The 27145-nt window shown below is 42.9% G+C and overlaps 2 protein-coding genes across 3 annotated transcripts in view; both read right to left on the minus strand.

The window, feature by feature from the left end:
* The window catches only part of sdc3 (syndecan 3), a 48516-nt gene extending 47634 nt beyond the window's left edge, over positions 1 to 882 (minus strand). The window contains exon 1 of the mRNA XM_078175899.1: positions 394 to 882. Coding sequence (XP_078032025.1) covers positions 394 to 447 — 54 coding nt within the window. The 5' untranslated portion in view covers positions 448 to 882. The remainder of the gene's footprint in view (positions 1 to 393) is intronic.
* Positions 883 to 6852: 5970 nt separating this feature from the next.
* Positions 6853 to 27145, minus strand: part of pum1 (pumilio RNA-binding family member 1) — a 33267-nt gene continuing 12974 nt past the window's right edge. For both annotated transcript variants that reach the window (XM_033637072.2, XM_033637071.2), the window contains exons 6-23: positions 26924 to 27117; positions 26413 to 26585; positions 26048 to 26312; positions 25851 to 25944; positions 23624 to 23722; positions 23327 to 23469; positions 22741 to 22879; positions 22421 to 22555; positions 20144 to 20443; positions 19698 to 19940; positions 16961 to 17231; positions 14610 to 14739; positions 13048 to 13182; positions 12148 to 12285; positions 11329 to 11454; positions 11006 to 11127; positions 10672 to 10864; positions 6853 to 8610 (exon numbers count right to left, since the gene is read on the minus strand). In XM_033637072.2, the coding sequence (XP_033492963.1) occupies positions 8479 to 8610; positions 10672 to 10864; positions 11006 to 11127; positions 11329 to 11454; positions 12148 to 12285; positions 13048 to 13182; positions 14610 to 14739; positions 16961 to 17231; positions 19698 to 19940; positions 20144 to 20443; positions 22421 to 22555; positions 22741 to 22879; positions 23327 to 23469; positions 23624 to 23722; positions 25851 to 25944; positions 26048 to 26312; positions 26413 to 26585; positions 26924 to 27117 (3032 nt within the window). In that variant the 3' untranslated portion in view covers positions 6853 to 8478. The remainder of the gene's footprint in view (positions 8611 to 10671; positions 10865 to 11005; positions 11128 to 11328; positions 11455 to 12147; positions 12286 to 13047; positions 13183 to 14609; positions 14740 to 16960; positions 17232 to 19697; positions 19941 to 20143; positions 20444 to 22420; positions 22556 to 22740; positions 22880 to 23326; positions 23470 to 23623; positions 23723 to 25850; positions 25945 to 26047; positions 26313 to 26412; positions 26586 to 26923; positions 27118 to 27145) is intronic.

A 27145-nucleotide genomic window follows, 5' to 3' on the forward strand; every position in this document is an offset into this window, starting at 1 on the left:
ACACACATGCACGCACACACCCCCTGACTCAAGGGGACATGGGCCACAATAAACCCCGACACTGAGACACAAAGGCTGGTGTGTGTGTGTGTGTGTGTGTGTGTGTGTGTGTGTGTGTGTGTGAGAGAGAGAGAGAGAGAGAGAGAGAGAGAATCAGGGGGGTGGGGTGCACGGGAGTCGCCAGCCCCCCTAGCGGGAGTCACGGACGGCCAATAAGGGCTGATAAGTAGGTCGAGTGCAGGATTTCCTACCGATCACCAGCCGTCACTGTCTCATTGATGATAGCGCGCACTGCACACACACACACATGCACGCAAGCACAGTAAAAATTGCTCCGGCTCCTATGTGCCCAAGAGCTCCCTGGTTAACAAAGGATCTGAGGCTGGCGCTTACCGTGGCGGTGTGAGCGAGCAGCGCCGTGAGCGCCAGTAGCCAGGGCAGCTTCATAGTCGGGGTGCGCGGGCACAGCCTCCCGGGGCCGCCGCTGCCTTCACGGGGTTCAGGGAGGTGGGGGGAGACAAAAGCTGCTGCTGCCGCTGCTGCTGCTGCTGCTGCTGCCGCTCGCTGTCGGTGTCTCGGTAGTCTGTCCAACTTCAGAGCGCGCAGCCCGTCCGCGCGACCATCCGTCCTTCTAGTCGGGCTTTTTAATCCAAGGTTTTACGCGCTGCTGCCGCTGCTGGTCTAGGTAACAAGAGGAGCAACGCGAGGCCTCCTCTCCCTCTTCTCTGTCTGTTCCTCCGAGTTTCTGTGCTCGAGACCTGATAGATTTACTACCGGGAGACGCCAGACCTCGTCTCTGTCTCCTCACACACACACAAACACACACACAGCCTCTCTGTGAACACACACTCTGCCTCTCTCTCTCTCCTCCCCCTCTCCGTTGAGGGCAGGATGTTCCGTATGGCGACGCTGCTTGGCCTGGGAGTCTGGCAGAAGGAGGGGTGTGTGTGTGTGTGTGTGTGTGTGTGTGTGTGTGTGTGTGTGTGTGGGTGTGTGTGTGTGTGTGTGTTAAAAGTATGGGGGGGGGGGGGCGATCTCCGCGAGCAAGGGCGAGGATGCCCCCTGCAGCTCGTTTAGGCACCCGCAGCCCTTTAAACACATAAACACAGCACACATGCAGGAGGCATGGCGCACCGCGCACCGCGGGGCTCTCATGGCCGCTCCCTCGTTGTGCCTTTTGTTTGGCGCGCAGGTGTTTCCGGCTGGCCGCGCGCCATTATCACACACCTTTACAGGTCAGCTGCGGTGCTGCGCTGTGATTGGCTGAGTCACGGTCAAGCTGTCTTTCGAATAAAAAAACCCTTCCTGATGAGCTCACACCTGTGCCTACGTCAGAACAACAAATATTAATGCGCTACTCGCACTGTAGCCTACTTGTGTCGCCGCTGCTCAATGACACCTGCAAGCAACATAAACATTATTTAAGGTAAAATTTTTAACTTACATCACCATGAAACGTCCCCAGTTGACATCAAGGCAATAATTATGCAAGTTTTCTTAAATGGTATGCTTAAAAATGCAAATGAAGTATTATCTTAATTGAATAGTATAGCTAATTTGCAAACATATTCAGGTCATAAATCTGAACATAAAGCCATTGTAAAGCCATTTTGTTGACATATTAGAGTAAAAGGCCTTTACAGATGGATTTTTGGATATCTCTTTTATCACTCAACGGCATTTTTTTTTTTTTTTGGAATAAAATGTTATATAAATCAGACTATAAATGATATATGAACAAACCCTTTGTAAAAACCCTCAGAATAAGGCTTTCTTAAAGTAAAATCAGTTGCACAAAACATTTTCCTTCAGGTTTCCTAAAATGTTTATGTAAGTATTTAAGGTTTTCTTCTTATCTTGGCCTTATACTTGGTAAGTAATCCCTTAAAGTTAGGTAAATCATTGCACAAAAGACTTAAGGTATCAGCAAACAAATAGTTATCATGGACACTGCAGTATTTGACCACTGTTAAATCTTTTTCAATGCAGTAAATGCCTCAACATTTTTACTTAGCTAAGGAAACTTTGTAAGGGATTCTGTTTAACACCCTTAGGTAAGTCCCTCAGCTTAGGAAAAGTAAAGTCTTAAGTTTCATACTTTACTTATCAGAGAAGAAGGCGACTTACTTTTCTTTTTTATCCTCCCCAAAGCTACAAATATTTTTCCTGACCTTCTCTGAGTGATTGGCAGAACACGTACGACCTTCACGCCAACATAAATTAGTAATTAGATTTCTGAAACTTACCCTGTGATGTTTGAAAGTTAAGAGTTGAAGACAAAATTCTGGAGTCAAAAAAAAAAGCCTTGGGTTTTCTCTCTCATGGTGCATGCTGGTTAGTTTGTGCAAATGGTTTATGTTGGCTAAATTTTTAATGAGACATAAAATAACCATTTTAAGCGCAGATTTGATCTTTTTTTTCTGATGGAAGCATTCCTCACACATGATGTGTCCAAGGACTGTCAGAAATTTGAAAGTCTTGGAGCACCTAATAGCTTTTTTTATTATTATTTAATTAAAATATTACAATCTGGCCATGATTAATGGTGTCATTTTTCTGATTTTTAAAGAAAACATGCCAAGCGTGTTTCTTCTAAAAATCAGCAGTAAAATAAATACAAAATATAACCATTTAAATTTGTATGACCCTCCCCCTTGACATGCCTTCCCATCTTGCACCACCCACCTCCACCCTTATAAGTAACGAACAGTCCTTAAGTGCTACTGACATGGAGATTTTTGAGTCCCTGCACGAGAAAAAAACAATTTGAGAAAACTGCCTTTAATGACATGCATTGCAAAATTCCATTCATTTTTAAACAAATGATAAAACACTATGGTACAATTTTTAACTCGTAGATATCACCATGAAATGTACCCAGATGATAACTTATTTTAAGACAATGATTTTTGCATTGAAAACTGTTTGCACCTGGATTGTCTCTCCTTAATCGTTGTTTAAAGGCACAGTCTGTGATGGAAAAGGGTGACACCAATCAAATATTAAAGCTGACACCTTCTAATAGCTTAAATTGACTGACACATATTTGCCAATTCAGCTACTAACAAGCTACAACTGCTTTAAAATGATCTTGAAAGTTATTCTTGACCAAAACAATCTTAATTCAAGATCCACTCAGTGTCTACTGCAGGGGCGGAATTTTGATTTCAAAGGTCACGGCTGCATGTTCAGAGCCAGTATTGACGCACAATAAAACAAATATTTTAAAACATCTTTGCCACTCCATCATTTTCTTTGTTCATATGTCAGAGCCAGTCAGGAGGATGTGGAGAACCAGAGCGAGGTCAACAAGGATGAAACACACCTACCTGATTATAAAGACAGTGAAGAATATGGCACATTACAGATGACAGAGACACCTCAGCAGTGTTTGTGTCAGATTAAAGAATGACCACTGTGCTCCGTGCAGCTTCAGAGTCAGGTGAGGGGGAGTGTGGTGTGTCCCTGAAAGCTTAGAAGTGGTTGTGAAACCTAATAGTTTGTCATGTTAAAAAGGATTAGTATCCTTATTATGAAAGATGTTAACAGCACAAATCCTCAGAAGGGATTCAGTGGCCTGAGGTGGAGCAAAACGCCATGTTTTTCATGACTTTGTTATGTCCCCCTCATGAAATGGATGGTTTTAACAAAAAAATTTAAACAGCAAAAAGTGATGAAACACATTAATATGATGACTCACACTACAGATGGAAAAGTGCAGAATAAAACCACAGTGGAGATTGTGGGGGTACGAAAATAAGCTCATGTAATTTTTCTCCTGTTGATTAAATTTAATTCAAATATGCACTAATATCCGCCCCACACCTTAAAGCAAGACGACTTTATAGTAAAATATGTGTTTACTATAAAACTAGAAACAAGAGGCTTTGTCATAGTTTTTCATTTTTCAATGAAAGTTACTTTTACTTAACGTAGTATATCCCCCTGAGACCCTGTGTCCTCATATGAGGACATCACGTTTTGGCTTTACTTCATTCTACTCAACTTAGACCTGTTGTCCTCGTTCATGGACACTTTTTTGTGCCATCTAGTGGTAGTAAGAGCACAATACACTAATCAGTGTAAAAACAAGATATGCAGTTTTCTCTGCCGAGTCAGTCCCGACACAAAAGTGGACAAGGTCCAAAACCTGATCACATGTTATAATTGAAACTTGTTTATTTATAATTAATAATATTTGTAGTTTGATATGGCAACACATTTGACCAATTTTAGCAACAGTAACACGCTAAGACACTGTTAGTTAGGAAGTACTCGTTTGAGGACACTGGGACTTAATAATTGCTGACAATGTTTAGTTTAGCCAGGAACACTTTTGCAGTATTATATTTAGTGGTATGGCTCTGTTCTGGGGCCCCTCTGCCTTTCCTCAGGCCTACGCAGAAAGCCTATTCCCTTACGCCTATGTGGAAAGCATACGGCAGAGAGAGCACATCTGTCTGCCCTTCCATGTGCAAATGAGGAAAGCCTTAGGCAGAGAAGTAAACCTTCCTGCCCTTCCATGTGCAAATGAGGAAAGCCTTAGGCAGAGAAGTAAACCTTCCTGCCCTTCCATGCACCTACATGGAAAGCCTAAGGCAGAGAAAGCAGCAGCAAGGCAGCTCAGACCGTCACACCACACAAAGGTGGTGCACTAAAGCAAAATATTGAAAATAAGGAGTGAATTACATTTTTTCCATGTTGATATGCAACAAAGAATGCAAAATAAACTGTTTTTATTGTTTTTGTACTTTTGGAGAAATTCAAAAATAAAAATGTAACCCCATTAAGCCCTGTGGAGCTCAAGATTTCAAAAGTATGTCCTCAGTCAATGTTTAAACCTCACACTCAAAGTTCCACTATAACAGACACTGTTATAACTTTTAAACAGATTTTTGAGATTCTTGTTTTCAAGTTATTCTCATTTCCATTCAGTCTTTCTGAATAAACGCCCCTGGTCTAGCAGAGGCAGCTTCTTCAGTTTTGTTTTAAAACTCTGTGAGATGCTGCTGAAAGCCTCAGAAACAAAAAGCTCGACTCTGACCTTTAGAAAAGCTTTTTCGCCAAACAACTTAATGTTTTCTGGCGATGCTGTAGCTACAGAACACCGGTGAAACAGGCATCTGGGTAATAGGCTTATCTGAGCAGTGGAAGAAAAAACTTTGCCCTATCCTCATTTTAGTCTAAAACTTTTTATCTAAAATCTGTCTGACCTTTGCTGAGTTAACCCATCTGGTCCTTCTCTAGTTTGTAACACAAATGTTTTTAGGGAATATGCATCAAGTAAATTTTGATGTAGGGCCCATCTATAAGACAGGTGGACCAGGACCTGCATTCAATGTGCAATAAATCAAATAACCACAAAGTGACAAACATTAGATACAGGCCGTTGGAGCCGCTGCTGGTCAGGGCCCAGAGGTATTTGCATCATAACCTGGCAGCCCACGGGCCACGTATGGCCTAAAGAAATTAATCCATTAAAAAAAGTGTGAGGAGTATACAGACCTAACCAGCCTGAGCTCACAGAACCTTTCAGGTGGTTTTAAAATCACTGCAGGTAATGCACCCTCACTTCCTCTGGGTTTATTATGATCCGCTTTAAGAAATCAACAAAGCTGTGGGATTACTGCCACCAACATCACACCCAGGCTGACTTGTTTGTCAAAGTAACATCCCGGCTGTTTCCACCTGCGCTCCAAACAAAAGCTGAACAAGTAGGGGCAGGATTATTTTGTCCTCATATCTCCTCAGGAGATACAGCTCAAAGGCGAAAGGGATGGCGTGGTTTGACAGACGCCTCCCTGCCCCACACTGCAACGTGCGCCATTTATCTGTTGTTGCAAACACATTACTAATGTCAAAAGTATTATTATTTTACTGCACCTACTGGTTGCCATGCTACGATGCCAGCCTGATTAATCAGTCACATTTATGAGGAAACTGGAGCAAGCTCCCGGCACCCTCTCTGACTCATGCTGTGTGTAGTCAGTCTTATCACTGCAGACACGTTCATTCAGATGGCTGGAACAGAAACTATGGCACAGATCCTGATCCGTTTTTATACACACACACACACACAAGGCTGTGGTTATCTGGCAGTTAAGGGAGTGTGCACCTTACCACCTGGAGATCAAACATCCAATCCTTTCTCACACATGCACACTACAGCGAGACTACCTGGTAATAAAGCTGTTAAAGCTGCAGTATGCCCCTCAACGTTAACAGCAGGATGTGAGCTGGTGATACAAACGGCACATAACAAAGCACCTATACAGAAAATAAGGACTAGAATTACCGACTCGCTGTTCTATCACCCCGCGAACCTGTTAAGTTATACTTAGTTTACATTAATGATTCACACACATCTTCCTCCCAGCAGCACAGATCTGTACAATCAACTCAGTTACAAGGTCAACACCCGAGATTAGTGCCGCCACTTCAGTATCTGATTAAACGTCTACCCTTCTGTTCCTGAGGTATGATGTTGAGTAAAGACCAGAAAAGCATTTTAGTATCACTGTGAAGTTGACCTTTGACCTTTTGGATATTAATTATCACCATCATTTAACCCTCTGGGACTGGAGTTATGTGCAAAAACAGGCTATGTGAGGTCACACTGACCTTGACCTCTGACCACCAAATTCTAATCAGTTCATCCTTGACTCAAAGTGAATGTTTGCGCCAAGTTTGAAAAGTCCCTTCAAGGTGTTCTTGAGACATCACGTTCACAAGACAACCCGAAAACAACGCCTCACGTCACTGCACAGAGCGTTAAAAACATCAGCTTGTCGGCTCCGTGCCTTCGCCGCGTGTGTGAGTGTATCACAGTACAAAGAAGCACACTTGAGACGGTTAAATTTTCAAAGTTTTTTTGTTCAGTTTGGTTTCAAAATAAAGATCACACAATTGTTTAGAGACAATCTACAACAGGAGTTACAAAAAATAGTTGCCCAGGCAATAAGCATACACAGGTTCTGTTAACTATACACATATGGTTACAGGTGTGCTCGTAGTAAATATACACAAGGCTGCTCCAAATGTACACCGCGCTGTGGCGGGCTGCCTCTCTCACCCAAAAGGACATGGACAGTATGATACAGCACTTACAGCACTAGAGAAATGCCAAAAAACACAAGAATCTCCTCTGTACAATCCATGGGTTTACCCCTCTGAAAACAGTCATGGGTAATCGAAGGGTTTGGGGTTAAATGAGTAAAAGTTATTTCTCCCGCTCGGCCAGCATACCCATACACATGACACGTTTCATGGGGTAAAGCATTCCTATAAAAAGATCTTAAAAAAGGTCAAAAACAAAGAACCTTCAACATAAACCAGAAGACACCACTAAGTCTAACAAAACGTGTCCAATTGGGAGTCAGTGGGAGATCGACGTCTTAAGTTAAGCAGTGACATGATAAAGATAAAACCAAGCGTGGCGAATCTTTGTACAAGTACTACGCTGTATAGAAAGGGCTTTTCAAAACAAAAATTTGATATTACAATTTACAATATACAACAACTCATATGTCACAACCAAGGAGGTGAGAATATACACTGAAATGCACAGGTTTTTTTTTCTAAGATTTTTTTTTCAGAGTGAGCTTTTTTCTTTTTTCTTCTCATACCAAAAAGGGTGGTAAAGCACTTTTACATTACAAGGGTTTACAAATGTACAATTATACAGTCAGAAGTATGTGGTCACTACTAGGATACATTATAGATACAGATTCAACATCAAAAACCAGAAAAACTACAAAGTTTTATATATATATTTATATATATATGCAAAGGTCTACACCAAGTATACACGTTATATTTATAGAAGCAAGACCAGAAAACGAATCTCCCATGCTAAATGATCTGTCTGCTGGTTAGCTGATGGCATGTGTGTGAGTGTGTGTGTGTGTGTGTGTGTATTCGTCTATGAATTTGTGACTGACAAATTAAATACTCGTTCCATTTCATAGTGGTAAATAGCTAGGAGGGGAGGAGGAGGGGACACAAGGATTGTGTGTGCAGCAGTAGCAAAAGGTGAAATGATTTTTCAGTTTATCAGAAAAGAGGAAATGAAAGGAAAAAAAAAAATCACAAAAAAAAAAAGAAGGAGTGGAGCGACGAGCGGAGCAGGTCTCACCTCTCACTCCACTCCCTGCCTTCCTCCCCTCCCTCGCCCCATTCAGTGGGCCTGGGCTCGGGTGGGGGAGGGGGAACAAAATCTGACAAAAACTAAGGCTGCCTGTAGCAACAGGCTCCTCCCGAAGGGTTGTCATGGAAACAAGGGTACGAGGGGTACTCGACGTCCTTCGTGAGCAGGATTTGGAGGGGGAAAGTGGGCATGACGCCCACTGAAGGGTCAGACAGTGAGGGGAGGGTGGGGCTGGTAGACATGACAGCTTAAGGGGGGTGAGGTGAATGAAGGGAGGGAGGGAGAGGGAGGTGATAGACATGATTTCAGGCTGTAGGGGAGGGGGAGTCGGTTTACATGATGCCATTGGGAGGGCCGCAGAGAGGACCCAGGTCAACGCCGTTCTTCATGTAGTACTTCTCCAGCTTGGCCAGGATGTGTTTTCCATACGTGTACTTCCTCAGGGTGGAGATGTGAGGCCGGATCTGTGCACGGACACAAACACACACACACACACACACACACACACACACACACACACACACACACACACACACGTTCAAGTTGGATATGAGCAGCGTGCACCTCCAACACTCTCTCTCCGGTTTGGTCATTTCGCATTACCGCAACAACAAAAACACACAACAGCCATTTATCTGGAAATCAATGTTGACTCGTGCTTATGTCAGCTTCTGTGTCGTTGCCTAGGGAACCACTGACACCAGTGACCTGATTAAAATGTATTGATGTGCAGGTAAATGAAGGGTTGGGCTGACGGAATGACAGGAGAAATGTTCTTTTTTCCTATCCCCTTCAGGGACTTTAAATCAAGAGGTTGATATCTATTGCTGAGACAATTAGTCAAAAAATAATAAAGATAATTATGATAATTGTTCAATTAATGAAAGACTGTTTCCCACAGGTCTGAAATATACTTGTGGTGGGAGCCGGTAAAAGAAAAAGAATGGCATTACCTGCTGGCACAAACATGGTCTACTGACTTATATGTGATAAACAACAAATACGTGTGACCTTTTACACAATATTTGAATTTACTGAATATTTATTTTAATCTAATTTACATCATTACCCAATTTTTAAATCACACATAGAGCTAATCTTCATCATGTCTCTGTGTGTCTGCTTGTGTGTGTGTGTGCCTGTTCAGACATGGTATTAACATGCGTCAGTGATCAGATCACAAGTGGACAGCCGTGACACATCGCTGTTCACACCTGTGTCTATCACACGTCTCCACCTGACCACTTGTGTCCATATTTCGTTACTGCCTACGTCACATCTTAACTAGCATGCTCGTTAGTCACATGAGCAGTTGTGTCGGTACAACTGGAGATAATGGGTCTCAGTCATGAAACGTGAGCAGAAGGAATTCGGGTGTAAACTGTTCACTGAAGGAAATTTACGTGTATTTCAGCATTCATCAATATGTTAGTAACTGCGATCTTTTTGTCGACACTAACAAAATCTACATCTGCTTCTGACTGCTTGTAGTGCTAGTGTAAATATGATATTGCACAGAAATGTTGCTTGTCATTATTTGAAATTACAATTTTAATTTGTTTTGTGCCCTCTTATGTTCACAATACGGAGTTAAACATGACAAGAGATTAGAAATAAAACGTAGATAAATGAGTTGGCATTTAGTAGATTTAAGCTTCAGTTTGGGGTTATTAAAAACGTGAATGAGTTATTTTAATCAGCTTAACACAATATTGGAAAAAGCTGTTATCTGATAAATAAAACAAACCAGCGCTCCTCCTCTGCCCTTTTTACACACCGCAGCCCCAAACTGCAAGTCATTTTTCTTTAATTTAATTATCAGAGACGTGACATGGGAGATGTAAACATTATTTCAAACTGAGTTTTGGTTTAATAAGACTTGTGGGAAAGCAATTTGCCATCTGACTCTACTCACACTGGGCAGTTGGTGAACCCAATCTGCCAGTGTTAAAGGGAGTGTGCTTTAACACCAGACTATTTTACCTGCTGTTAAACTTAACGGTGGGTTGTTGCCTACATCAGACTGCCTGTGTTAAGATGTTTAATTTTAAAACAGTGACAAATAATGCTGAGGGTCAGTACTGACAGAGAAGTGTCTCCGACGATGCAGCAGCAGCTCGTCTGCAGCAGAGAGCTGTTGGCACCTCTTCAAGTGGTTTGGGTGATTGAATCACAATGCGTCTTGCTGGTCATTTACACTTGTATTTGTGCTGTCTACTTGTGATCGGTTCACTGAAGATGCATGTTAATAATAGGTGTAAACAGGCTCTGTGTGTGTGTCTCTCTGCTTGTTTCTCTCGCTCTCTCTCACTGCATGTCTGAAAGCTCCTCTCCTTGCTTAACTGTATTTTAAAGAGGCTGACCAAAGCTGCCCATCATGTCACTACAGTATCAGCCAGTGGGACACATTTGTCTTGAGCAAGATTTCAAAAATTATTCTACTAAAAAACTTGGAGCACTTTGGAACAATCTCAATTATTCCAGCGTTTCGATGGGATGCATACGATGACTTTCTCTCTCCCTACCTTGTGCATTACGATCTTGCGCTGGGTGGGCTCGGCCACATCGATCATCTTCTGTACCACGTAGTTGGCGTACTGGTCCTTCATCATGGTGTATAAGGCACTGTGGGGGCCCTCAGTCAGGCTGCACACCTCGTCTATCAGCACTGCCCGCTCTGCCCGTGACGCATGGGTCACACACTTCTCCACCACATTACTAGAGAAAGGAAGGAACAGGTTAGTGTGAAGGCACATTTTAAAAGAAGAGAAAGAAACAAGTCTGGCTGCAACTGCGGAGAAACCAAAGCTTCAAAGGCGGAGGGAGGATAAGACTGAAACCTTGTGTTTGTGTGTTTACCTAGCAAACTTGTGCTGGCTGAGCCCCAGTACATTGCCTCTGATCTCAGCCACTATCTTGCTCTTATCCTCAGCTCGGCCGTGCTCCAAAACGTGCTGGATCACATAGTTGCCGTACTGGTCCTGAATAAAACAAACCACACAGACACATTAAATAAAACGTGAGGACGCCAGCTGGTGCTTCTGACGTCACAACAAACATACAGCCAGCTTCAAAACTCTGGACCGAGAGTGGCTTTATTTAAGCCAACTTACACTGTCACTATCCTGGAAAACATAACTGGTGGAAGACTAAAGACGGCAGCAAGAGCTAGTTTGTGTTACCTGCACCAGCTGCTCTGTGTGTTGATGGAGCTCCTCCAGTATAGGCAGCGTCTGTTCAGGAAGGCAGTGTTCGAGAATGCGCTGGATGACTCGGCAGCCATAAGGGTGAGTGGAGAGGGCAAAGACCTGAGAGATGCACATAATTACACATGTTTACTTATTCAACACATTCACCGAGTGGTCCTGGAGCTCAGTGAGTTGTACACGACACTAATTTACGCTTGTTCCAACTGCTTTCATTTAAAAATGCAGAGAAAGTCTGTGGGATTACAGCACCTAGTGATCATGGCATACTTTCACACACCCTGCCCACCCCTGCAGGGAAAGTGAAGGCAGATTCCTGACATGCTTTCAGCTTCACAAACAAATCTGAGGCATCATGTAGAAGACATGCAGTTAGGCAACATGCAAATGTTCTAGAAGCCAAACATCAGTGAGATTCACTGTCACAGCATCCTGAACTCCTCAAAACCGAAACCTTTCATTAGTATCTAACTAACAGCAGCATGCATGGACGCACAAAATCTTTCTTTTAACACTTTATGCTAATGTAACATTTTGCTGCTGGATAGAAGATGGCTGTTGCCACTGGGCTGAGGTTTCTGTTGCCATGGCAACGTACCCTGTCCCCGGAAAGGACTGAGTACGTGTGTCTATGTACTTTGGTGGTGACAATATGCTTACTGCCTCAAGGCAGCGGCAGTGTACGTGTGCGCACAAGTAGATGTATGCGTGTATGGATGTCAGCCAAGCACCGGCAGGCGTCAGTGATTGAATGTGGAAATATTTTGTGAGTGTGTGCTCACAGAGGGGACCCACCTGTCCCTTGAAGGCGTCTATGATGAAGTGCAATGCGTGAGGCTGGACACATTCGATACACTTCTGCACCACGTGGTTACCGTTCTGGTCTTTCACACATTTTAACACATGGCCGTCCAGCTCCCGCACCATCTCGCTCTGCAGGGACGAGAAGGAGGACAGAGGTGGAGGAAGGGGGAGAATGTGGAGAGGGACATGTAATTGTTAGTGAGAAATCAAATACTGCCTGAAAGCATTTTCCAAACTCTCCTTCATTTTTCACAGTGGCTCACAGCCCAACAAATAACACTGGGCTTTGAACAGTCGCCCTGGAGAAATCTACTGAGGTCCATTAAGGAGAGATGGATACCTTTCTATATCTCTGTCTCTCACTCACACACTTTCACACTGATACCTTTCCCTGAAACTACTGAATTTAAGCACAATTATTTCCTGTTGATATTCAGCTACATTTATCTTAACACCTGCAGTTTGACATTTGCATATAAACTGTGGTATCATTAGCCTCATTCATCGTTGATGACAGAGTGCCTGCAAGGAACCTGCTGCTGCACGAGGCAGCTCCAACATAAAACCCATAGTGTAGATGAAAAATGCCATTTCAGCTTGAGGAGTGCAACTCTTTATCGATGCCGTATTCTGCTATGTAAACAGAAATTAGTGATCCGTGAGCAATGAACCCTCATTCAGGACTGAATTACGAGCACACGGATAGTCGATGTGCTTTAAAATTGGGGCACTTCAAAGGATATTTAGCTTTTCCCCCCCCTAAAGTAATGAGCCAGCATCACAGCAGGGTTATGGCAGGAAAGGTTTAATTAAGGTTGTTTCAGTATAAAGGTACATTCTGTTTCCATTGTTTATTCCTTCATACAGCGCAAAGAGAATGAGTGTACTTACAATGACCTGCTGATCTGAGGGGATGAACTCCAGAGCTTTCTGAATGACCCTACAGCCGTACATCTGCAGGGCCAGAGACAGCACATGACCTCGGATCCTCTCTGCCAGAGCCAGCTTCTGGTCCAGGCTGCCGAACTGAAACAACACACACACACACACACACACACACACACACAAAATAAGTCTGTAAATCCTCTAATCCATTTGATAATACACGACACAATATCACCTACATTACACTGCTACACAGGCCACAGAGCATAAAAATCAGGTGCAGTGCAGAATCATTAGGGCTGGGATGATATGCTTACCTCCCGATTTAATACTATCACCCCACCAGGGTGCTGATTGGATATGTGTAGTGATTCTGCAAGTATTGTCATTATGTTAATGTTTTAATTAACACTAGACCATGTGAAAAAGGTGAATCATACATTTCTAGAGACTGTATCACTCAGTCTCTTGACTTTTATTTCAGCAGCATCATACACTGCATGCAAAACTGGTAATTTATCTACCAACTGTTTCATGGTCTTATTTTTAAAAGTCTTATTTCAGTGAAGCACTTTATGACCTTGCTCTTTAACAAGTGCTTTATTGAATAAACTGTAAACTTAACTTACTTACTAAAATGGAAATTTACAATAAAATCAATAAGACAATATTTCATTTTTGAAGTGAATTTAAACTGCAACATTTGGCCGTCCCTGCTCATAAATTCCCAAACACAGATTTGTAAGTGGCAGACACCAATATATCAACACTGACTGCCACTTACTGATTTGCCAATTTTGTTTTGTATTGGTGAAATCTTATTCCATTGCAAAGGTGCGCACAGCTCATTGCTTTGCTCAGCCCCTCATTGTGCTACCACTCTCTCCGTTTATCACACCACAAATGTAGCGATTTATCTAGCTCGTAGACTCTGTGGTCCCTCCGCCTCACTCTCCAGTGCTAGAAGACTACTCACCAGGAGGAGTGGGCTGAAGATCCAGAGACAGACCTTCAATAAAGGCTGCAGCAACTGAAATTCAGCCCGCGCAAACCCCAGCCCTGGGTTCACAGTGGGTTGCGTCTAATTTATGTAACGGCAGCAACAGAAAGTTTGCTGATCCAGCTGGCTGAATCCGAGTTGCTAGGTCTGTGTTCACAGACTGTTGGTCATTTTCTGCTTCTTTCTCGCTTTGTCTCTGCTTTTCTTGAAACTGATATGATGTCACGTCACTTACAGGCTATCACAATAAAAGCAGCAACCTATTTACACCTCCGCATTTGAATTACACTTATAGGCAATAAACTGTGAAAAAATTGTGACATTTGAGTGAATTGATCTTTTCCCTCAGCCCTTACAGTCATTTACTGAGATTCAATTCAATTAAATTTTATTTATAAAGTCCAATATCACAAATCACAATTTGTCTCAGAGGGCTTTACAGCGGATAAGGAAAAACACTCCCCAAAAAAACCTTTAATGTAGGGGAAAAAACGGGGAAAGATGTCCCCATTAATTCAAATCAAGTTCTGTATACTTTGATAAAAGTGATCCGAATTCTCATACATACCTCAAAGAACTTCTGGATGACATAATTTCCAAAGACGTCCACCATGAGCTGGTAGGCCGCCTGCAGTATCTCGCTGAAGACAAGCTGGCGCTCCGCTGAACTGGCTCGCTCCAATTTCAACTGGATAAACCTGTTGGAGACAGAGAGGATAAGCATCATATTAACATCAGATTCCTCCTGTTTTGTTATTCTTCAATTTTGTGTTCGGGGCTTTTGTAATGTATAAAAGCCTCATGAGAAATTATACAGCCTGCTCTCCTAAAATCCACTTAGTATATAAAGTGGATTCACAAAGTCTGGATGAACTTGAACACAAGGACAAATAAACACATCAGACAGCGACGGAGCAATAAAGTGAAACAGATGTACAAAGAGAGAGAGAGAGAGAGATGCTCCTATATCTTTAACCTCAGGGAACAGTCAGACAAAAGGAGATGAAATTTAGAGCAAAGAAAAGACGAGGAGAAGGAACCAAGGAGCCTGTGAGGTGAAGTGATGGATGCCAGGCAGAACGCAGAGATAAAAAGGACTGTGATGTTGAAGAGACTGAGGAAAGCGAACGTCTGGAATGTGCAGACTGGACGTCATGGTGTATTAATAGATCATTTGGGTTTAAAAGTGCATCGGCAGCACGGCGGGTTCAACCCAGACAGACCCAGAAACCAGGGCTCCAGAGGGGCTTTCAGGGGCCCCTGAAATCAGCTCCTCTCTTGATTATCACCACATAAAGAGGTAGAGATGGTAACATCTGGATGACACTGCTTCTGCTGTATCAGTACCAACACTAGAGAATAAGGGTGCAACAGTCCAAAGACGTCATGGTTTGGTATGGTGGAAATACCTCCAGATACATAAGGATACATTCTTTTCATTCATTTTCAACGAACAGTAATGCAAGTGTCAAAAACACACAAAGACAGAGGTAGCATTTGGTCACTGGCAACTTTGGAAAACTATTTATAACACTCCTGTATTACATTATGACACTTACAAACCTTTATCATCCCAGGGATAGGCACACATGGGTGATGCCATTGAATGTACATGTTAGATGCATTTCCATTCACATACCCGAAAACGAGGAGCAATGCAGACACATTCTTGTCTTATACACAAGTCTCTCTCAGCCGCTGTTCCATCTGACCGGGAGCCTGCAGGAATTTTTATTTGCGCTCGCCGTAGTGTGACTGATTTATAAGCCAATCCACTTGTGCTAACTTCAGCATATGTTGCTGTCGTTGTTTAACCAAGTGTTTGGGGGGAGAACTCACGCTTGTGAACTTTGGCTCCACATTATGTGCATCCATTTACATACCATGTATTCTGTTTTCTACAAACCGTTAAAGTCCTGCTTAAGAATATAGGCCTAAAGAGGCAACATAACAGAGATTACACTGTCTGTGAAAGGAAGCAGCGTCTCAAATATCTGCCATATTCACTGTTTAAAATCATTGTTTATTTTCAGAGGCACAGTTACATGAGTCAATACCAGAATATATCGAAACTGAAAATACGACAGTAAAGTCACATATACAGTCGGAGGGCTGTAACTTTGAAACATCAGTATATCCAGCCTGTTCACAGTCTGTGTTGAATATAAAAAGAAACATGAGTTTTGATCCAGCACTCCACTGTGACCGCTGTTGTCTTCCAGATCTGCCTTAAGGCACCTTTACACCGGGAGATTTTAGGCTTTCCCAGACCAAAGTTGACGAATTCTGAAGGAAACATGGTGAAATCTTTTTTGTTGCCCGAAAACAGTGTTCCTAAATCACACAGATTCACATCCACCAATGTCCAATACTAAGATTTGGTGACTTAATACAGCCTGCGTCAAAATGTTGATGATATCAGACATTTAAAAGGGGCACTCCGGCAATTCTCAACATCACTTTAATGGTCGTAGTTTTTATAGGTCAGCATGTAAAAACAGCGTTACAGTGTCCTCTGTGGCTCTGGAGGAGTTTGGCAGGTCTAAAACAATAAACTTAAGTGTAATTTCTTGCTTGAGCTCTGGGAGTTCAAATCTTAACAGCTTTGCAAACCCGGGATGCCAAGTTTGGAGGACCTGGGCGACGTCTGGAAAGATCTAATGAAGTTGCATTCTGGTAAATGTAGGATCCAGTGTTCTTAAAATATCATATACAGGTTAAAAATAAGATTTTATTAGACCTTCATGCCACAGTGTGACATGCACTGAACCTGCAAGATCACTGTTTTCACGCAGTGAACGGGAGCCTGGTTGACTTACATTTTTTTCCATCTGAGATAAAAGGCTATGTTGTCAAACTGGGATCTACTTGCAGGGCTCTGATATTTTAGGTTGCAGTGATATTTTCGTGTGTGCGTACCTGCTGCCGTGCTGGTCCTGGCTGAACTCCATGATGTGGCCAGCGATGTCTCTGAGCTGCAGGTTGGGGTAGCGGTTGTTCCTGAAGTCCTCCAGCAAGCGGCTCCGGCCTGATGGCATCACGTCGGACATGCCGTAGCGTAACCGTGACGACGGGAACAGCTGACTGCTGGGTGAAAAGAGGGAGGAGCCCGAGCTGGCGGCGCTGCGGTACTTGGCCTCTGCACCTGGAGCTGCAGAGATGAAACGCCCACTGCCGTTGGTCAGGCCTCCTGAGGGGTCAGAGAACAGGGAGGTGATTATAGGAGCTGGGTCTGATGGTCCAGGACCGCTCAGATTCAAGAGAAGCTTTTAGATTAGAGGAAATCTTATAGAAATAAAAGCCTGAACCAAAAAACCAAGACGATGCGAAACATTTATTAAAAAAACTAATTGTATCCCACACCCAGAGAGGTGTAGACTTCTTAAAGCAGCCAAAACAACTCCTACTTGAGGTCATATATTTTAATTTAACTTTTTTCCCCAAGTGTGCTGTGGTGCATGGCAATTTCTGAGAGCAGAGGGAAAATGAATCCCTCTCTCTTGCACTGAATTTCAAATGCTGCTGCAATGATTACTTGCATGGGTTAACATGGATTATTTTTCTAATTGATGACACTGCAGAACTAAAGTTTGGCGATCATGAAAATTACATTACAGCTATGCAGCACAGAGAAATAGCACTGGATGGCAGCACTGCCTCAGATACTAAGATGTCCTATACTGAGAATTATCAACCTTGAATATATTTAACAGCATTAGATGAGTGATAAGTGAGATAGATTGAGCCAACGTAGAGCTGGGCAATATATGAATATTATATCAGTAATGTCAGAGTTTCCTGGTATTTAAGGCTGCACTACAGTAAATTTTTGTAATGTTTTGAACTTTCCAGATTGTTTTAGCTGTTCTACTTTTTCCCTTTACCCTCTTACTCACAATATCCACGTTACTGATGATTATTTATCAAAACCCCCCTGGGGAAATGAGTTGTGAATGTACCAATAGTCAACACTATAACAGCCTCACAATATCAAGAGGTAGATATTTTATTTTCTCCATATCACCCAGCCCTAGTCTAACGTGTATTTAAAAGTCAAATGGATTGTAAACACACATAAAACTGAAGTACTCTCAAGTGAAGTTTGTACCAGGTGTTAGCAGAACACTTGTCTCAAGTTTTGTTGCTGGTGGAGGCTCATATACATACAAATATCCTGGCTAGTGTCTGTACACCGTGTAGTTTAGAATATCAGAGCTCTGTTTCCTCCCTTCAAATGCTGCTATTTACTACACTTCATAACTGTATAGTATGACACCTTCAAAGACTTGGAAATTGCCAAAGCCAGGTAATCTATCACAGTCATTACAAAGCCTCAACTTGGCACTGTCAGTCTGTTTGATTGTGGCTTCATCACACACAAGTGTTTGTATTACACTTCACTCTGCCAACTGTCAATCACAGGAAACACACAGGAAGCAGTAAAAGACTCAGTCTGTAATTAATCCCTCAAAATGTGCTGCCTCAAAAAAATCTGCTGTCACGTTTGAGTCTGTTAGTTTGGAGCATCCTGTTAAGTGGAACAGCAGTTGGTTTGGAGCTTGGTAGGACGCATTCAGTAACACTATTTTTAAAACAGTGTACTTGAATGCCAAGATTACTCCATATATGACAACATGCCGAGTTTGATACTGGTTGAGTAAACGGCATATTTTGATGGGATATTCAGAATTTTTTTGAATGTAGCATTTTCCAGTTAAGATGTGGAATTTTATTCAGGTTTTGGGAGCTTTCTTTAGACAAGTACACAGTCTAACTGTGATTTTTTTTCTGCTTATAGACAGCTCTGTGCGTTGTCATGGATGCGTTGTACCTAAACCAACCTAGACAGCACTTTGGAAGGCTGGGAGGTAGAGATGCATGGCCAGAAGAAAAGCCCACATGTCTAGTCAGAGGGACAAACACCTATTTTTCAACATTATGAAAGACTTGTATATCAAAAATGATTTTGGAAATGCACCAATCCAACATCCTTTTCAAGACAGCAGTTAAAGGAATAGGAGAGGGAGGCTGTGCTCGCACAGTCGAACAAGTCCGCCACTGGTACAAAGCTTTGAAAAAATCCTATTTTGATGCAAAGAAGCAAAATGGTAAAAGCAGCTCCAGTTGTTCCACTTTTAAATATTTTAACGTAATGAACGGCTGCATGTAAACAGGACTATTTTGTGCATGTAAACATACTCAATGTTAGGGTCTACTTATATACATCTTACTTTACATGTAACACCATATCAGGGCATCTACGCAAATGTCCTACTAAAGCCTAGTATTCAAAGATTATGCATGTGGTACATATAAATGCCATGTACGTTAAAAATCCAGAGACGTCCATGTGTTAAGCTTCAGTAAACTGATGCAGCAGTGAGGTCTGGAGTCGACACAGCTGTGTCCTACACATGCTCAACAAGGGTTTTTGAAAATAATGGGACCAATCAACTGACAGGTGCAGTAAAGTACGCTAAATGATACTCATAGCAGGTCTATTCTGGCACATATATAGCACTGGCTTTGTGTTTTTGCAAAAGAGCACTAGCACCGTCTCCATAGAGTCACAGTCGCTATTCAAGTGGTGCTACTTTGAAACAAAACACAATCAATGACTCTTCTACTCTCCAACACTTGAATCAGAGACACTTACCAAGATTGAGGTTGGACGAGGAGCTGTGATTGGACAGGGAAGGAGGGGGTGTGAGGGAATGGGAGGGGCCCTGGTTGGGAAGGGGCATGCCCACGGGGCCAGGGGAGGGACTGAAGCCCAAGGTGCCGTTATAGAAGCCTCCGTGGCCAATCGGGGTGAGGCTGGAGGGCGTGCGTTTGTACAGCTCATTGTTGCCTGTCAGGGAGTCCCGCCTGGAACCGCTGCCACCACTTGAGTTGGCCACTAGAGGGAGACAAAGATGTAAATTAGATCGTGGTATTTGTAGGAGCAGTGAAATGTTAATCTGCTGTTCTTTACTTTGCTCAAACTATATTTTAGCACACGATTTATATTCAATCTTGAGCCCTTAAACACCAAAAAGACTTCAGTTGACCACTCTGACACACTCTTCAGCAGCAGACTGGCTAGGAAAGGTGTATTCCTACCTGCAGTGCCGAAGCCTCCCAGCGTGGCCCCCAGTGTGGCCCCCAGAGAGGACGAGGCTTGCTGGCTGAAGCCCAGGGAGGCAGAACCTGGTCCGGGCTGGCCAGAGCCTTGTGAGAAAAGAGAGGAGCTCTGAGAGGAGGAGCTGAGGGAGGAGGATCCATAGAAGGAGCTCCCACCCAGAGCACCACCAGGGCCACCCTGCTGCTGAGGCTGCTGGGACGTCATGGCACGAAACGGACCGTTGGCCCCACCGCCCAGACCACCGTTGGCACCACCTGCGGAGGCTGCTGCTGCTGCAACTGGAGGGAGACACAAACAAACAAGTGCTTTCACAGGTTTGCCTTCTGGACAACCAAAGTGTTCCAACAACTCTGAGTGAACAGTCATATAAACAGTCAAATGAAATTAATTCAATGTGAGATTTACTAAGTCCCGCAAAGATTCTTAAAGGGCTTTTTTTTTTCTATTTACCCATGTTTTTGTATCTCAGTGACTTACGACAACAACATTTTTTTTTACATTGGTCCAGTACTGAGCGGTAGCGCTTAAACAGGCTGCAATGTCACCAATCGGGGGCATGTTTGCACTCTCAATATATGTTCACTTTAAATGCTTGTTTTTTGCCACTATCATTTTCAGATTATTAGTTTAAGTGTCTGACAGTATTATAGAAAGGATCCGTACAGAGATAGAGCATTTTGTTAAAGAGTAAGATCCTTTTTGTTTAACCAGAAACAGTCGAAATCTATATTACCAAATCCACCAGACTCCGTTTAAACAAACAGTAATTTTTTCACTGTAAAACACACTATTCAAAATCGACAAATAAAATCAGGTTTGGTTATAATAAACCCTTAATTCAACCAGTTAGATGTGAAAATATGCTGGCTCTATGCACACTAAAATATATGGTCGAATGGGCAGCAGCAATTTCAGGGAGGTTTCTAATGAACCAAAAAGGATCTTACTCTCTAACAAAAACAATCTATCTCTGTGAGAATCTTTCCCACAAGTTGTTGGACACTCGTAATAACAATATGAGCATGTCAGTAGCAAAAACATGGACTCTAAGTGGACGTAAACTGACGGCGCATAATTGCCCCAAATGGTTACACTGCAGCCTGTTAGGTGGCTGCGGCACTCTGGCTCAATGCTGGACCAAGTTAAATTGTTTCCATTCGTCATGTAGAGACAGCAAGATTGGAAATAGGGTCCAGGTTGAGAAATACAGTTGATGCATTTTTGGCAGACTTTTTAAACCACAAACAATTCTATGCATCATTTCTAATATTAATGTAATGTAAACCCACATTCCCCTTGATACAAGGGCTGAATGATTTTCAGCAACACAATTTTCAAATAAAGAAAAGCTCCAATTTTAATGCGACACAATGTAGCCACATGCACACACGCTGCCCTATGCTCCACATGACAAATGTGAATAAGCGCAGATAAAGAAAACAACTCGTGAAATGCAATGCGAGCATCGATACTTGCAGCACTACAGTGTGAAAACAGCCAAAGCCGGGTTGAAGTGCAATCCAGATGTTTACATATTCCGTTGTGATAACAGTAGCGTTGTGTGCGTGTAAAGCAAGTGTGTGTGGTTGAGTGATTAAGAGAGAGTGACGCTGGATGTGCTAAGAGTGCACAGGTGTCTGCCATCACAACAGAGAAGAAATTAGCAGTAAAGTTGTCAACTGGAGGTAAATACACAGTGTAGCTTTCAGTGTGTCTGTGAATAGTTGCTGCAGCTCAGACCACGGTCTGGAAGCTAAAGCAGGAACAGTTAATAACATGTTTACGACAAGGCGACTGGTAGAGCCATAATCAGTGTGCATTTTAGTTTCTGTAATTTGTACAATACTGTCACTGAGCAGAGATCAGTAATATTCAGATTTATTTTCATATATGAATGTTCAGTGTATTCAATGTTGAGTTTGTCGTGCTATACACTGATTTATTGCTTGTGTGTATTGTATAATCTTAATTAGATGATGTTCCCATGTTGTTCAGTCCTGCTTGATACTAGTGTCTACACTCACATAAACAACACTGACTCATGGGAACTCCTTGTAAAAATCTAAGGCTAAGCTTGAAGGTAAAGTCTCATAATCTCTTAATTGCACGTTCTGGATGAACGGGACATTCAGGACATGTTTTTAAAAACCACAATGTTCAATCTTTTGTTTTGTGTTCATGACATTCTCCTTTGTCCTGCTGGCTGAAGTGAGACAGGTCAGACCTTTGAGGCTTTACGTGTATTGCTGTCTTACCTGCTTGTGCTGCGGAGGGAGATATGATGACGGAGGCGGGGGCCATGAGACGGACAGGGCCACTCCTAGCTCCAGTGTTGACCACAAGGGCCCCTGTCTGATCGTAGTAGGCTGCAGGGGCCAGGACTGGGTAGCCTGAGAAACAGACAGCAACAGAGGAGTATTCAGAGTGAGTGAACTGATTTTAGCACATCCTTTCTTTCATGTAGTGATGGGTGGTTATGGGTAATTTTAGTTCTCACTGACTGAACAAATCTATAACTAAGGTATCTGAAAATTCTGCTTTAATATCAAATGTAATAAAAGAGTATCATACTCACCGGGGACTCCTGCTGCTAACCCCTGTCCAAAGGCAAGGGCTGAGTTGACTGCTGCTGCTGCAACCAGCTGGTCATTCTGCTGACCCTGCTGACCTTGGCTGGGGGTCAGAGGTCGCTGGTTGCCCCCAGCACGCATCACCTTTACAAAAAAGGAGTGTTTGCATTGTCATTATCAATATGCAAATTAATACAGACACAGTGCTCCACAATCTGCCTGTGGTGCACCATAGACATAACCTTCTATCATGTGAACGTTCTCTTGTAGTTTATTTCTAAAATAATGTGCCCACACACAGAGAGACAAATAGTGGCATGTAATAAATAGCCACAGCACATTCCTTTCATTAGCATAAGCATACATGAGCGTAGGAGGAGTAAATAAAAAACAGCAGTTGGATGAAACAGTCCCTGCTGAATCGTTTATAGTCTACACAGCCTGCACACAGTCTTCTGCTTAAAGATCCAAGTCCTGGAGCAGAAAAATTGAAAGCACATTTCAACCAGCACATAAGAAGAGCTCTGACACAAACATCTTGAGCCAGTGGCAATCAGCATGCCATTTTTTTTTGGCGGGCATCCGACTGACCTGCTGTTGGTTCTGCTGGCCCTGGTTTGCTGCCTGCTGATTGGCCGAGTTGTTGGCTGCAGCAGCCTGCTGCTGGAAAAGGTTGGCAGGGTAGACCCCCCACGGGGTCACACCGTAGTACTGGGGAGGCATCACTGCCGGGCCTAGATTCCAAGAAATACCCAATATACAGGTGAGATAGGACGACTGTGTTTATGCACGTCCACACTGTGGGAAATTAATTAACATGAGTGTTTCTAAATCCTTTCAACAGCATCTCAATGGAGCTCAGGGTCCATTTCCAAAGGCACGTCTCACCTAGTGTAGCTGCTGCTGCTAGACCGGCTGCGTAGGGGTCTGTCCCTGGTGGAGCCGCACTGATGATGTACGGATTGGGCACAAATGCTGGGGCCAGACCTGCGAACACACGGAGGGAAAATGTGAACCAAAACATTTTACATAACACATAGAATTCACTCCATAATGAAGCATCAACACATAATAACCACTTTAGGACTCTATCAAGACTGTAATTAAGATGACAGATAGTAATAAAACAAAAAAATGCTCTCCAGATTTTTTGGTTAGCTCATGACCAAACTGTTTCTAAAGAGTCTTGTTAAGCATTACTTGCCTTTGAGTAAATCAACAAAATATTAACCCAGCACTAATTAGTCACCATGGGACTGCAACATGTGTTTTTTTTCTGTGTTCTTTTGCCCAAAAACAAAAAAGAGCAACTGAAGCACCCACTGAGTCACTGTTATTGAGTCACTGCTACTGATCAACAAACAAAATCTGACTATGAGACTAATGGGACAGTTTGGGTCTTACAATTGGTCTGATATTTTAGGTGAATGTATCATTTTTACTCCCAAATAAATGGTTTAAATAACATGGAGTCCTGTGTAAAGTCATGTGGTTGCACTCTCCCTTCTCTTATAAAGCTGTGTTTAGAGATGTATGGTGGTACGCAGTGATCCATCACATTCCCATCATCCCACTGCTACCTACTTGGTACTGGTTCCTGACTGGTCAGTAATGAAATACAGATAAGATTCTGGACAAACTATTAACATTAATTAATTCTAAAAAAAAAGCTGTACCCTAATAATGACGAAACTGCCAGTGTCAGGCGATGCCATTTGACGTTGCGGTGCTGCGTGTTGACATTCTGTTTTCTTCAGTCGTGGCTGACAGGGCAAAACATTCAAAAAAGTGGGCTCACTTTATGAATGTGTGTTTCTATTTCTGTTAGCTTCTGAAAGGCTAAAGCACTATAGTTTTTGGTAATTTCTAAAATCATTTATGTTCAGCTTCTTGTAGTGTAGAAGCATTAAGGCACATCACCATCAGACATTTGTAAGAATTGCTATGGAGGACTAGGGACAAGAAAAGAGCGAGAGACACCCCAATGAAAACGACGAAGTGTCAAGGGTGTGGGATCATTACCAGTTAAAACGAAGAGAAAACAGTTCAGTGTGTATTGCAAAACGGATTTAGCATACCACAATAGCACGCCCTCAATGCTACAACATCTAAGTAGAAAACATTCACTGCATGCATCAAGTTCGCCAAGCGGACCTGACACAACAAGGTAACGTCACATTGAATGCATTTAACCTTATCAGTGATTGCTAGCTGAAATTCATAACACACGTCAAGAACGAACGCGTATTATGGCTTTAAAATGTCTGATTGATAACAGAAAATAATGCGGTGGCTAACGTTACCTGGCGATGTATCATGTGTATTAGCCAAGTTTTACTATAGAAATGAGCAACACGTAAAGCCTGAGCTTCATACATGTTGTTGATCTCTCTCTCACACACACACACACTAACACACATGCATCCCCCTCAATCACTCTCAATACACACACAGAGCCTAAATGTACAGATCGAGTACAGTGGGTATATTAATTTGTATTGCAGTCAGTAGGGTCAGCAGGTGTAAGGCACCCCTTAACCATAGTAAATGAGTCTAAACAAGCCAGTCACAGGAACTTTAAGTATCATATTTATGAAGGCCAAGTAATAAATATCAATAAAAAGGATTTAATTATACTATTAGGTCTCTAATTTCAGAGACTTTTATTTTCTCTTTTATATACATATATATTACTATTGCCCTTAAATAAAGCTGAAGTAATTTAATGAATACATGCAGTATTTCTTATCAGATTACCTGATTAATGACCAGTATAATCAATAGAGTACTTGATTACTAAAAGAATCGATAGCTGCAGCCCTAATGGAGAATACTATGAATAATTATATGGATAAGTATCTGTACTGATAAGTGATAAATCGATAAATCTTAACAATACTTATCCCTGTTCCCATTGCTAACAAATAAAACAAATCAACAAAAATGCTGCCCAAAAAAAAAAAAACTCCTTTTATCTGTGTCACTTCAGGACACACTGACAGTGGCAAACTGTGTCAAATGAAATGTAACATACTCGTCAAATAGCAAATGAGATTTTGACATACAGTTCTCCTTAGGCTCACATGCTCATGCATACATACACACTCCCTCTTACCAATGTGAGGCTGCTGTGCTGCTGCCAAGGCGTACTGCTGTTGCTGGGCTGCTGTTAACTGCTGCACTGCTAGGGCGTTGTTTCTCTGAAACAGCTGCAAACGTGCACGACGACAGGTGAATCACGTTAATCTCACTCAGAGCTGATGACTAATGTTTATATATACACACACACTACTCTCTGCCTGGTGCTCTCACCTGCTGCTGGTTGGTGTAATCAAATAACCCCACAGTGGGCGCTGAGTCCATGGGCATCTGGGAGTTGTAGTCGAACTGAAGCGGCTCCATCACTGACTCCATGGGGTCCATGGTGACACCACCTTGTTCCACGCCAGAGAAGTCCTCAGGAGGTTTGGGCCCTCCACCACCTCCCAGGGTTGTCAAGCCATCAGCCCCTACACCCCCAGGACCTCCGAGCAGGTCACCCTCGGGACCAGGGGCCGGCATGTTGCCCGGGGGACGACTGCAGGGGTGAGAAAGGAGGAGGAGTTCAGGTTACATCTACAGGTCGTTTGTAGGAGCATTTCAAGTTATGACTGTGTGTCTGTCACCATGAGTCCTACCCAAACTCTTTGACGTCGACGTCAAGGCCGTTCTGCACAGGCAGCCCATTGGGGTTGATGACGTCGTTAATATTATCAGCTTCAACTTCCGTCAACTCTTTCAGTTTCTCTCCTTCAAATGTTGCCTTTGGCTTCTCCCTCTTCTCCTCCTCCACCTCTCCATCCCTCTGCCCCTGCGTGATGGAGAGAGACAAGAAATATATCTGATACAATGACAAACTGAGGGTGCTGAGATCCTGACAGTGACAGATGGCAAACACACAAAAGGCACAGACTGGGGAGGACAGAGTGACATGGACAAGGTGAAAGACTTGTCCTCATTTGATAATCACAGGCTGGTGGAGGACAAACGGTGAGAGAAAAATGACAGATGGGATGTCGAGATTATCAAAGGTGTGATGCTGAAGTAGATTTGTGGAAAGTCAAGATCCTCAGATTAGAAAAGCAGAGATGCAGAAGATTAAGAAAATTGATTATACAGAAAGACTAGAGACTAGACTTTAAGACTTACATAGGGTCCTTTTCGAAGACAGGAATCCAGTTTGTCAGCCGGCGAGGAGGAGAGGACGTACTCCACCATGCTAACTCCCAGACCTCCACTCTCAGAGCGCGGTGACATCACCGAGCCCACCCCGACTTCACCACCACCATGGAAACCTTGCCCTGGCCGACGGGACACCATGATTGGCTGAGACACTGAGTGATCTGACACAAGGAAGAGGGACTGTTAAAT

Source organism: Epinephelus lanceolatus, chromosome 16 (genome assembly GCF_041903045.1).
Source record: "Epinephelus lanceolatus isolate andai-2023 chromosome 16, ASM4190304v1, whole genome shotgun sequence".
Lineage (NCBI taxonomy): Eukaryota > Metazoa > Chordata > Actinopteri > Perciformes > Serranidae > Epinephelus > Epinephelus lanceolatus.